At 37.6% G+C, this 13880-nt stretch overlaps 2 protein-coding genes across 2 annotated transcripts; both read left to right on the top strand.

Annotated features, from left to right (window-relative positions):
• The first annotated feature begins 5824 nt into the window (after positions 1 to 5824).
• LOC113350950 (putative F-box protein At3g23950) lies at positions 5825 to 6695 on the top strand. The gene is made up of 2 exons (XM_026595045.1): positions 5825 to 5837; positions 6106 to 6695. Exons 1-2 carry the CDS (start codon positions 5825 to 5827, stop codon positions 6693 to 6695), a joined length of 603 nt encoding a protein of 200 aa, XP_026450830.1.
• Positions 6696 to 10839: 4144 nt separating this feature from the next.
• LOC113350951 (sugar transport protein MST6-like) lies at positions 10840 to 13630 on the top strand. Its single transcript, XM_026595046.1, has 7 exons — positions 10840 to 11038; positions 11252 to 11349; positions 11466 to 11552; positions 12031 to 12120; positions 12237 to 12878; positions 12979 to 13158; positions 13610 to 13630. The coding sequence occupies exons 1-7, from the start codon at positions 10840 to 10842 to the stop codon at positions 13628 to 13630; spliced, it is 1317 nt and encodes a 438-aa protein (XP_026450831.1).
• The last annotated feature ends 250 nt before the right edge of the window (positions 13631 to 13880 follow it).

The following is a 13880-nucleotide window of genomic DNA, read 5'->3' on the forward strand; positions in this document are numbered from 1 at the left end:
TAATGTTCATTGTATTTTATTGTGGGTAACCCACCACCCACCCGATCCAACCCGTCGTAATGTGGGTTGGGTGAAAACCGATCCATTGTAATGTTGGGTTGGTTGCGGGTGACAACTTTTGTTACCCACCATCAGTGGGTTGGGTGGTGGGTCAAGCCAAAACCGACCCAATCCAACCCATGTGCACCCCTAGCGCCCGACCGTCTAAAATCCCATCCAAAACTGTTAGATACTCAACATTCGCACACACTTGGGAGTACATATGCGAATTAAAAGACATATACACTATATACTAACACCTTTACAAGGTTCAAGAACATATTTAGACAGAAAAAACCTCCAAGAAATTAGAGAAAAGTCCAGACACATTTACGATAAATTGACTATTTAAGGGTCCCAAATGACGGAAACCGTTACTTTGGGGATATTCCCCAAAATCAACAATGTCTGTCATCTCGGGGATATGCCAGGATTCCGATTTTCGGGAATATGCCCAGCCGTCCAAAATCCCATCCAAAACCGTTAAGTACTCAACATTCGCACACACTTGGGAGTACATATGCGAATTAAAAGACATATATACTATATACTAACACCTTTACAAGGTTCAGGAATATATTCAGACAGAAAAAACCTCGAAAAAATTAAAGAAAAGTCCAGACACATTTACGATAAATTGACAATTTAACGGTTCCTTGATGGAAACCGTTACTTTGGGGCATATTCCCGAAAAACAGATAGTCACAAACCTTATAATGTCACTCGCGTACGTTTTTACGTTAAATATCTCTCAATTCACTATTGTAGTAGTATAATGCATCACAATAGTTGACAGTATCAATAAGTACGTCGTCTTTTTTCATGCTCAGTCCCTCCAAAACCAGCGGTCATGCGGCATAAGTGGCCAAGAGCTCAGCAACGTAACCCAAAAATCACTAACGAGTAACTTGTCACTTCAAAAAGCTGTAAAACACAGAGCCCTAGTTTATACCGAAACATATAGCCAAATATATATTGTAAAACCCTAAATTTACCTGCCGGTTCATAGCAGAAGGGAAATTCCTAGTTTTCTCCCGGAAAAACGAATAACAATGAAGAAAATTAGGGTAACAGGATCTCCTTCTTCAAATTCACTTACTCCATATAGAGACAAGAATGTATAAGAAATCTTTTTGTATTTCTTGTTATTGAAAGAGAAATAATGATAACTATAAATAGCCTTACAAGTGCAATAAAATAGGATCAAACAACCACGTCTAACTAGTGGTGTTACTGGTAACAAATAATGAATCAAACATAACAAACTGTCCTGAACAATAGGACATTACACTAAAGACTCGACTACCACTACTTTATTGGACTAACTACTTCAACATATCCTCCCTCAACTGAACATTGGAGTTCAGTTTAGAACTGATGTAGAAGACATTCCAAGCAAACCTCTAAGCCTCACAAAGACATTCAGTTTCAATGGATTTGTCATGATATCATCAACTTGATCTTGACTGGGACAATAAACTAGCTTAACAACTCCTTCTTTAGTGATATCACGAAGAAAATGAAATCTGACATCAATGTGTTTGCTACGACCATGTAATACTGGATTCCTAGAGAGAGAAATGCTGGAACTATTATCGCAGAGTATGATAGTGCACTCACCATTTTGTGATTGATGAAGATACTCTATAATCCTTCGCAACCAGATTGCCTGAGTTGCATTTGAAGCTGCTGCAACAAATTCTTCCTCAATTGTTGACAAAGTAACAATAACTTTCTTCTTTGATAGCCATGATACAGCACCAGAACCCAGCTAAAACACATACCTTGAAGTACTATTGCGATCATCTAAGTAACCACCATAGTCACTGTCTGTGTAGCTTTCAAGTTTTACATCTCCTCTCTTCCTAAAGAGAATACCATAATCATTTGTCTCTTTCAGATATTGCAACACTCTCTTTGCTGCATTATGATGAAGCTCAGTAGGACAATCCATGTATCGAGTAAGTTGACTTACAACAAACATAATATCATGACGTGTTGATGTAAGATACATTAGACTTCCAATCAGCTGCTTGTATTGACTGCTATCCACCTTAACACCATTTTTATCCTTGATGAGATGATAACCAGGAACAATTGGGTTATGAACTGCATTACAAGCATCCATCCCAAACTTTTCAAGTATCTCTTCAATATATTTCTTCTGACATATGAATATGCCTTCATTCTTCTGCATTACTTCTATGCCAAGAAAATACTTCAATTTTCCAAGGTCTGTCATGTCGAACTCTTGCATCATAGAGCTCTTGAACTTGTCAAATTGCATTACATAAGTACCAGTAAATATCAGGTCATCAACATAGATACAAACAACGAGTATTTTACCTTCATCTCCTACCTTGACAAAGAGTGTATGTTCATAAGGACATCTCAGAAATCCTTCTCTGGCAAAATAAGCTTATATGCGACTGTACCAGGCTCGTGGAGCTTGCTTGAGTCCATATAGAGCTTTCTTAAGCTTGTAAACCTTATCTTCTTCTCCCTTCATCACATAGCCTGGTGGCTGTGCAACAAACACCTCTTCACTGAGCTCCCCATGAAGAAAGGCCGACCTAACATCGATCTGAAAGATATTCCATTCCTTCTACGCAGCAAGAGAGATCACCATACGAACCGTCTCCAATCGAGCCACATGTGCAAAGACTTTAGTGTAATCCACTCCATACTCCTGAGTATACCCTTTTGCTACCAGACGAGCTTTAAGCTTCTCCACTTATCTATGTTCATTTAGTTTTGTCTTGTAGACCCATTTCACTCCCACCTTCTTTGCATCAGCTGGTAAAGCAGTTAATTCCCAAGTGTTGTTTCTTTCTATGAAAGCAATTTCAGCATCCATTGCAGCTCTCCACGAAGCACTTTTGACAGCATCTTCAAAATACACTGGATCTGTTGAGAAAGACATCATTGCAAAGAAAACTGCATCATCATCTTGTTCTTCTTCTGAGAGACCTTCTCCACTAGTATAGTCTCTCATCCATGCTGGTGGTCTTCTAGTTCTTCCATGAGCATCTGAAGATGGGGAATCTTTATTAATGCCTGAAACATTTCTTCTTGGTGTGTCAGTTTCAGCTTGATCAACTTCTTCAGTTGGTACATGAACATCTGTGTTAATTGGTACTGCGGAAGTTGGTGCAGCTTCATCTGTTGCAACCATTGTATCATCATCTTCACATTCTAGATCAGCAAAAACACCTTGTTCATCTTCTTTGTCCCATTTCCAGCTCTCATCCTCTTCAAAGATAACATCACGACTCACTATAATCTTTTGAGAGACGGGTTCAAGTAGCCGTTATGCCTTTGACTCTTCACTAACTCCAAGTAATATGCACTTTAATGCTTTTATTATCTAGCTTGATGCGTCTACTTTCAGGCACATGCGCATAAGAAATAGAGCCAAATATACGAAAATAATGAACTGAAGGCTTAATACCACTCCAAGCTTCCTCTGGAGTTTTGTTCTTCACTGCCATTGTTGGACTTCCATTCATTACATGAATAGCCCAATTCACATCTTCAGCCCAAAATGATTTTGGAACATGCTTCTCAACGAGCAAACTACGAACCATGTTCATGATAGTTCGGTTCTTTCTTTATGCAACTCCGTTTTGTTGTGGGGTATATGAGGCTTCCAGCTGCCTTTTTATGCCATTACTGCTGCAAAAGTCATTGAATTCTCTCAAGGTGAATTCCCCACCACGATCAGTACGAAGGACTTTGATACACATGCCCTTTTATTTCTCAACACGATTCTTAAATAATTTAAATACATCAAAAGCTTCTGATTTTTGCACAAGAAACTAAATCCATGTTTTACGGCTAAAATCATCAATAAAAGTGATTATGTACCTCTTTCCACTGTTCGACATATGCCTGATAGGTCCACATATGTCAGCATGTACAAGTTGAAGGACTTGTGTAGCTCTCCATGTAGTTTCTTTGGAAAGGGAAGTCTGTGTTGCTTTCCGAGAAGACATACTTCACACACTTTTTCCATAGATCCAAGTGAAGGTAAACTGGTTATCATTCCTTGTTGCTGGAGTCGTCTTAGTCCTCTGTGATTCAAGTGCCCATATCTACGATGCCATAACTGAGCCACATCATCACTAACAGAAAAATATATCTCCTCCTTCTTCTTTAAGGTTGCAAACAATCTGAACATCCTATTTGAAGACATGGGAATATCTGCAACTAAACCTCTTTGAGCATGATAGAGTGTGCACTTCCCTTGTTCTATAACAATCTTCAAGCCCTTGTCAGCTAGCTTCCCAATGCGGAACAAATTATTTATTAAATCTGGAACATAAAACACACTAGTAAAAATCTGTGTAATGCCATTCACTACCATCATAACAGTTCATTTGCCCATCACCTTCATCTTTGAATTGTCTCCTAGTTTCACTGTTTCATAAACCTTCATCAAGACTAGAAAACATCTCCTTCTTACCACTCATATGATTGGTGCAGCCTGAATCAAGGTACCACATGAACACTTCATCCTGACTTGTCTTCCCTTCATTTGTGTAAGACATGAGCAACATCTCTTCTTCTGCTTCTGCATAGTGTGCCTTCTCTACCAGTTTCTTTGGGCATTCATACTTGCCCAAGCTTATGACACCCAAAACATTCAATTGTTGATCTGTCATAATTATGTCTGCCATTGCCTCTGCCTCGACCTCGAAAATTACCACGTCCTCTTCCTCTTGAAGACTCTCCATATGTCACTTTTAATGCCTTCTCCTCATCAACATGTGCACTCATTCGTTGCTCATGCACCAATAAATTGCTTTGTAGTTCATCAATTGATAGAGTACTGAGATTTTTTGACTCTTCAATTGAACAAACCACATATGCAAAATCAGGTGTCATCGATCTCAGAATTTTCTCAACAACATCTTCATCACTTACCTTGCCTTTGTGCTGCCTCATCTTGTCGACAATGGTTAAGGTACGTGAAAAATATCCATTCAAAGATTCACCTGCCTTCATATGTAACACTTCAAAATCCCTTTTGAGAGCTTGCAATTGTGCACGTTGTACACGCTCAGTTCCTTGGTGCTTCTTCTTCATGGAATTCCAAACACTTTTGGCTGATCCAGTATCTAGAATAGTCTGCAAAACTGATCGATTAATGGCCTGGAAAAGATAATTCTTAGCCTTCAGATCTTTCAACTTCACATCATTATGTTCCTTCATCCGAGCTTCTGTAGATTTTGAATCAACAGCTGGAATTCCTTCTTCCACTATACTCCAATACTCCTTTGATCTCAGGAAATTCTCCATCAGCATCGACCAGTGTTCATAGAAACCATCAAACTTTGGAATTGAAGGTTGTACAAAACTGCTTTTTGTTGCCATGCTTCACTCAAATCACTCAAACACACAAATCTTTCACACTCCTTTTGACAAACCAGTTCTAACTGGCTCGTATACCAAATCTAGAGACAAGAATGTATAAGAAATTTTTTTGTATTTCTTGTTATTGAAAGAGAAATAATGATAGGTATAAATAGCCTTACAAGTGCAGTAAAATAGGATCAAACAACCATGTCTAACTAGTGGTGTTACTGGTAACAAAGAATGAATCCAACATAACAAACTGTCCTGAACAATAGGACATTACACTAAAGACTCGACTACCACTACTTTATTGGACTGACTACTTCAACACTCCATCCGTTCAAAAACTTACTGCAACGTATTTAACAGATGATATATGGCATGAAATCTTTCTTTATCTTCCTCTTGAACCAATCTCCAAATTTAGATGTGTTTCAAAGGTATGGTTATCTATTCTCTCTAACTCTATTTTCATGAACAAGTGATATAACACACAATTCTTCTTTATGGACATTGATTCATGGTAGTAGTGTAGCCAAAGTGCAAGCGGGTTACCATATGCTGAGTTGAATTCCCGACTGAACTAAGGGTTACCATATGCTGAGTTGAATTCACCGTTTATATCTCATCTTCAAAGTGCAAGCGGGTTCTCTCTTAGATTCGTAAATAAAAAGCATGAGTTGTCGACTACAAATTTATACATTGTAGGGTCTAGTGATGGTTTGGTTCTATGCACAACTAATTTTTCTAGTCAGAACTATTATTATGTTTGTAATCCACTCACTAAGGAATGGGTTTCACTCCCACCACCACCAACAGAACAGATCAATGTTCAAACTGGTTTCACATGTGAATCATCACTAATTTCTAAGAGTTATAAGGTTATTCGTGTTTCTCAAGGACAGGGCTCATTCAAAATTGATATATTTACTTCTGATTTGGATGAATGGAATGTCTATGATGTTCTCTATCCTCCTGGTGTATATCATGGATGCTCAATTTATGACAATCATGATACCTGTAATGGCGTTTTTTACTGGTACCAAAAGGTATACAACAACGTTCTAGCTTTCAGTGTTGATAGAATCAACAAACATCAAACTTGTGGCAATGAAATTAGATTGATTAATTTTCCAGATCGACAGATAGATAATGAGAACAGGTATTTTAATCAATCTATAAAGTGGCAACAAAGGGATTTACATCAATGTCTAGGGGAATCAGAAGGAACGATTTGTTTCGCTATTATCGAACAAGCGGAGAGGAGTTTGAGTGTCTGGGTTCTTGAAGAAAACTAGTTTTTGTTGCACAAGGATATCGAATTTTGTGACATGCTAGCACAAATGGAGTCTTCATCGATTGGAGTAGAAAGTACGGTAGATTTGATTAGAGATGTTCAGGTTATAGGTTTCAATCAGGTTGACAAAAATGTGGTTATACTCGGCTACAAGAAGCACATTTTGGCTTACAACATCAGAAACGGGGGATATGAACAACTCTCTCATCCGTCTCTCTTGGAGAGCAAACTTTCAGGTCCTTACTGGGGCATGTTAACATGTGCTTTGAAACCAAGACCGACAGTCCTTCCAGCAGTCGCTTGGTGAAAACCTCTCCCACCCTTCTTTCCTGCGTACCAATGGTTCTGTTTCTCATGTGAGTTTTAGGGTCCCCTAGATTGGTCTGTTAAGAAACTTGAAATTGTCATACTTCCACTTCACAGTCAGAAACTCAACCTACAAGCTATATTACTATGATATACTGCATTAGCGTTATTTTCTTTTTATTTTCTTATTTTTATGTACCCCCTTTTGATTGGTTGTTTTCTGTCAGCTTCCTTAGCTGAACATTCTAGTTTCCGAACACCCTTTGTCAGAAGTCAAATTCAGTTCATATAAACTTAGTTCGCCAGGTACATTTCATTCTAATACAAAATTAGTATTAGAATGAAAAGTGAAGACCATAATTTTTTGGGTGAAATAAGACGGAAAAAACATATGTTCACAAACCTTACATTTTTAGGGCTTCCAAAATCAAGGAAATATCTCATGGTAGTAGCTTTACCGAACAAAACACTACTGGCTTTTAATCCCACCTTTAGCTAAAAAATTATTTGAGCTTTTTACAAAAATAAGTCCGTTTTTTTGGTGCTTTTCATTTCTAGGCCACTTTTTTTATTTATTGCTAGACTAGGTAAGTTTTGACCAAAAGTGATGGATGGAAAGTTAGCTGCAGTTATCTTCCAACTGTCCATATCTTCTTAGCTAAAAAGACGTTTTAGTCCTTCAAATCTATTGAACATTCAGTGCTTGCTGAACTCATTGAATTGCTTGAGCATACATCATCAGTAAAGAAGCAACGCTGCACCGGTCGGAATGAATGCAACAAACATTACAGAAAAGTCCGAAGATTAAGTCAAATACCAAAATCTGCAGCTATTCCTCGTCTTTTACGTTAGGCGAACTTAGGCATAGGCCCAAAAAAAAATAATGTGCATAACTGCTTATGCAGTAAAATCAACTATGCATAAATGCATAGCTTATTATGCATAACTGGTTATGCAGTAAAATCAACTATGCAGAACTGCATAACTTATTATGCATAACTGCCTATGCAGTAAAAACAACTATGCATAATTGCGTAACTTATCATGCATAACTTGTTATGCAATAAAAGCAAACATTCTGAACTGTGTAGCTTACGATGCATAACTGGTTATGCAGTAAAATCAACTATGCAGAACTGCATAACTTATTATGCATAACTTGTTATGCAGTAAAAACAACTATGCATAACTGCGTAACTTATCATGCATAACTTGTTATGCAGTAAAATCAACTATGCATAACTGCGTAGCTTATTATGCATAACTGGTTATGCAGTAAAATCAACTATGCATAACTGTGTAGCTTATCATGCATAACTGATTATGCAGTAAAAACAACTATGCATAACTGCGTAACTTATCATGCATAACTTGTTATGCAGTAAAAGCAAACATGCTGAACTCCGTAATTTATCATGCGTAACTGGTTATGCAGTAAAAGCAAACATGCTGAACTGCATAACTTATCATGCATAAGTGGTTATGCAGTAAAAACAAACATGCCGAACTGCATAACTTATTATGCATAACTGCTTATGCAGTAAAATCAACTATGCATAACTGCGTAGCTTATTATGCATAACTGGTTATGCAGTAAAATCAACTATGCAGAACTGCATAACTTATTATGCATAACTGCTTATGCATATCAGTATATAAAACTTCAAATACACATCTTGGTTCATTCTCAGTTTCATAACCATTTCAAAATCATGTCACCAAACCCATACTTCATGCAACATCTCATTCATTCAGGCCATCCCATAACACCTACAGTTTCATCTACACAAACACCACCACCATTCTCTAGCTATCAACACCACCAATCTACGGTTCATGCATCTCATACAATCCTTTCACTGAGAAGAACAATTACCTCAAGATAAATCCATTCCAACAAATATAATTCAATTCTTGTTCTTTCTTAACTGGATTCTGCAATTCTTCTCAAGGCTACAACATTCCACCAAATTATTTCATCCAACACCAAAATACTCCCATCATCACCAACAATTCTCAATCTTCATAACAAATTCTATCGAACCCTTCTCTCGGTTTCCTGACTTCAATCAACTCCAGCACCACCACCAATCTTCTTTAATCTTGAATTACTCTTCATTGTTTCCATCAATTCAGCATCAACAGCTTCTACATACTCTTCTCATATAACTGAAATAACCAGCAAACCCTAATTCTTTGATTCATCTTCAGGACAGCTTCAATCAAACATCAATTAGAACAAACCCATCTTCTAACTTCTTCTTATTCATCCTCAAATTAAACTCTGATTTCATTTCTCAGAAACCGTAACTCAATTCCCAACTATTCTCCCAGAACTGCTTCATATCATCAATTCATCAACAACCCCTCTTTTCCTCATCCATTAAGATCTCAATTCATTTCTCAATTTCATGCCAAACCCTAACTCTGATTTTATCAGATTAATCCCGAAACCGTAAAATCTCTAATTGATTTTCTTCATAAACCTCAACCACACCATCTTCTTCAACAATCATACCACCTCAATATCTGATGTACTTAGATAGACATAACACACGACTCGCAGAGAGTCAGCAGAAAACAAACGGAGGATGATATCAGCAGAATCATTCAAAACTAGCACCAAGAACCCAATTTCAGTTCGAATTCAACCCTAGTCTTCGATTATCGAAACCATCACTGCCAAACACCATCAATATTTTCTTCACAAACTGAACCTTAATCTACTTTGCTTCTCAATTTCTGTCAAACCCTTTTTCTTCACTAATGAGCAGAAGAAAGAAAACGGAAGGAGAAGAAAACAAAGAAGAAGAAGATAAGAAGAAGAAGAATGAATGAGATCGAACACGTGACTGACACACACGTGTGAAGGACATTTCAGTAATCTGACCACATGTATGAGATCTCCCTATATGATATTTTGGCGAGATATTGACAAGTCAACGCGATAAATTGACCGAGATGGTTAAAGTGGATGGAATCCGTTTAACTTGCCTAGTTTTGCAAGAAATAAAAAAAGTGGCCTAGAAATGAAAGTGAGGGTCCATACGAGGCCTACTTCTGCATATAATCCAAATTATTTCTCTGGGTACTCCCGTAACAAAATCCACCAATCGGAAACAAAATCATCCAAATTAATGTTCTTAGACGTATCATCCAAATTGATAATTATTAATTGGTCAAAGAATCACTTCTTCACATAGTGACTCACTGGATTTTGAAATAAATGAGGTTAACACTCATTCTGTAGCTCTTACTCTTAGTATTCATGTATTTGATCTTAAAATACGATATTAGCTGGAAAAGTGACTAAATACGTATGCCTAAATTTTGACGTGCAAGCACTAATCCAAGGCAAAGAAGAGGAAGAGGGTCAATAACAGAATACCGGCACCATTCAAGACTTCAAGTGTGTGTCAAAGGTATGATTATCAATTCTCTCTAACTCTATTTTCATGAACAAGTGGAATAAACTCAACTCTTCTTTCTGGACATGGATTTCATGGTAGTAGCTTAGCCGGACAAAACACTACTGCCCGACATAACTCAGGGTTACCATATTTATCGTGGTTTCTTAGAAATCTATTTCTTACTAGTATTTTTTTTGTTTGAAAAAGGCAAGATTATATAAAAGGATAGGAGAAAGAGTGCCAAGATAGCACCCTCCAAAGATATATGAGGGGAGACGACCGGAGAGTTTACAGCAAACTTCTCCCGGAACAAAATCCAACAATCGAAAACAAAATCATCCAAATTGATGTTTTTAAACGTATAATAGGAGAATTTAAAGTTTTTCATCCTTGTTTCTTCGAATTTATCCCGTCATCAAAATCTACAGAATGTCAATTAGACATATATATGGTACTGGTACTACTCCTACTCGTCCTCCTGCTCTAGAATTACCATCGGCTATGTCAAAGATGAGAATGAATGTGGAGAAACCCGACCAGAATAAGAAGATGTCTTTGATCTTCCTCATGGCTTGTTTTATTGGTATTAATTCTGGTTTCTTGATCGGGTATATGACCGGTATCATAGGTATGTACTATATACAGATCTCCTTAATTTTTATTGCATTCATGGTTTAGGGTTTATAATAATAGTGATAAATTAGGGTTTATCATTACGATGACGTTACTGGTTGCCAACTGGACTGTTATATATATTTTTCTTTTTAATGCCTTAGCAAGTATTTAATTTTCCTTGATAAAAATGCTTGATGTTCATGAAATGAATGTGATGGATTTGCAGGAGGGCTTATATTTGGGACAGGATTCATGACCAATCTCTTCCCCTACGGTGCATTCACCTATGATAACATTGTAATGTACTCCATGGGAATATCTATGGTTCCTGCAACTCTCTACATCTTCGGTTCCATGGGGATATATATTTAGAAAACGAGATTTCAGTAGACTGGATATGAGAAGACAGATGATCTTGTCCGGTGTACTTGTCTCCTTAGGTTCAGTGGTCTGCTCTCACCACCAGCCAGTTTATGTATATTTTAGGTCCAAATATATTCGCTATGGGCTTTGGCATAATGTATCAGGTATGTTGTCTATTTTATTTTATTAAATCATTGAACTTCTCATAACGTTGGTCAGAAGTCCATGGGTTTGAATCCTGTCTAGAGTGTGGACAATCCCTTTAGTTGTGTGTTAGCTTAATCCAATAGTAGACATTTTCTTGATTTAGATATGTTTTGTCTCTTGTAAGTGAAAATATGTTAGCATAGTGAACTCTTCACGGGCGAATTTTTCTTTACTCGGTACGGGATCATTAAACTAGGTGCAAAATAGATTTGATAAACCAACTGAGGCCGTTCCACATTCATTCTCTCTATTCAATGCATTTCAGTGCGACGAAAACATTACATTGAGTCATTGACACTGTGTACGATGTCAGCATGTGTTGTTTCATACAAGTTTTTATGCAAACAGGTAGGGGTTTAGTTCGTCATGATACCACAGGCCACAATGTGTAATGCTACATTTAGTGTAAGATTTGAACTCTCATTGTATTTCTAGCGGCAAACATTATCGTTTTCTCTGATTTTGAACACCGAACTTCTTGATTTGTTTCTCATGCGAGGGGCCAAAAAGGAGAATAGTAGATCGGTATCCAAAATCAAAGCAAACAACAATCAATTATCTCACCATTTCTTTTCTTTCTCGCCTAGTACAAAACTTTCTAGCTGTCCATCCTCTCATTTCGTGTCATTATTTTCGTGTAGGGTGCTCAAGTCTATATGTCCGAGATGGGTTTCGCTCATAGAAGCTACTTACCTGCCGTGAATATTTCCTTTAAAATGATGATCGCGATCGGTATCTTTGTGGCCAATCTTGTGAACTGTGGCACCAACAGTATCAAAGGTGGGTGGGGATGGGAAGTTAGCATAGGCATTGCTGCGCTTTCTGCTGCTATCATCTCTATTGGATATTTCTTACTCCCAGACACCCCGATGTCCATGATTAAGTTAGGAAGGTTTGACGACGCAAAACAGTTGCTCCAACGCCTCCATGGATCAAATCACGACGTTTATATACTGTTCAATGATTTATTAGCCGCCAATGAAGCATTAAAGTCGGCGAAAGGAAGTGAGAAGCAAATCATGTCTAGACAACAGAACAGGCCTTACCGTGCGATGGCTATAGCTCTCCCCTTGTTTCAACAACTCACTGGAATAAATGTAATAGTTATCTTTGCTCCGTACCTTTTTCAAGTTATAGGATTTCAAGAGAGTGCAGCTCTAACATACACAGCCATCGTTGGAGGGGTCAATGTTGCTGCAACTATCATTGGTATAATTGCGGTTAGTCAAGGTTACAGAAGGATTTTCCTCATAGCAGGAGGAGTTCAGATATGTGTTGGTCAGGTAATGGTACTAAATTAACTATAAATACTAAGTTTGTGGAATAGTTACCTTTCTTGTGTGTGTCTGAATATCACTAATGTAATGAAATTTTCAATTTCAGATCATGTTGGGGATTCTGGTATGGATCAAATTAGGAGGTGTGACGGGCCCTTCTGATGTGTATGACTACTTAGTTATAGCCACCACCTGCATTTGTGTTGCAGGATTTGCATGGTCATGGGGTCCATTAGGTTGGATATTTCTCTCTAGTGATGATATGTTACTATTATATCCCTTGGAGGTTCGGTCTTGCAGTCAGCAATTGTCTTCAAAAGTGCATTGGAATTTTTCCGGTTTCATGACTTTGGTATTCCCCTCCATGGTCTACCTAATCAAGTTCTATGTCTTATACTTGTTCGCTTTCTTCGGGGTGATTATGAGTTTTCTTGCCTACTTTCATGCTCTACACAAACCAAATACTAGTCGAAGAGGATGCCTCCGAAGTATGGAAGCAACATTGGTTCTGGAGAAGGTACTTTGTTGACCTCGACAATGATCTTATGGTTTGAATAACCAGTTAACATAGAGTAACCGCACAGTAATGGCTTACATCCCTCGTTCAATCAAAAAAAAAGTTTCTCTCCCTCACAGTTCTAGCTGCTACATCATAAAAGACTAGGCAATCCATCTTTTCATACGTAACAGAAAGTGCCATTCTCTGAATTTGTCTAATGTTCTTAAATCTCTTATAGTTTGTAATATATGCCGGTTAGCTTGATGTCAAAAACTACAATTTACTTTGTCTACTCATATGGAATCACATCCAGTTCATATGGTTCAGATGCTATGTTCACATTTAAGTTCTTATGGTTCTCTGGGTCTAGTCTTTTAAGTTCTATGTTCAGAATATGTAGTACAACCAATTCTTCTTGATAATCTTTTTTTTTCTTTTTATGGTATTCCTCGTGAGTCGAAGAGAGGTCTGGAGAATGTATCCGCGTTTCATCCAAAGAGAAATTTAGT

The sequence above is a fragment of the Papaver somniferum genome, chromosome 2 (genome assembly GCF_003573695.1).
Source record: "Papaver somniferum cultivar HN1 chromosome 2, ASM357369v1, whole genome shotgun sequence".
Classification (NCBI taxonomy): domain Eukaryota; kingdom Viridiplantae; phylum Streptophyta; class Magnoliopsida; order Ranunculales; family Papaveraceae; genus Papaver; species Papaver somniferum.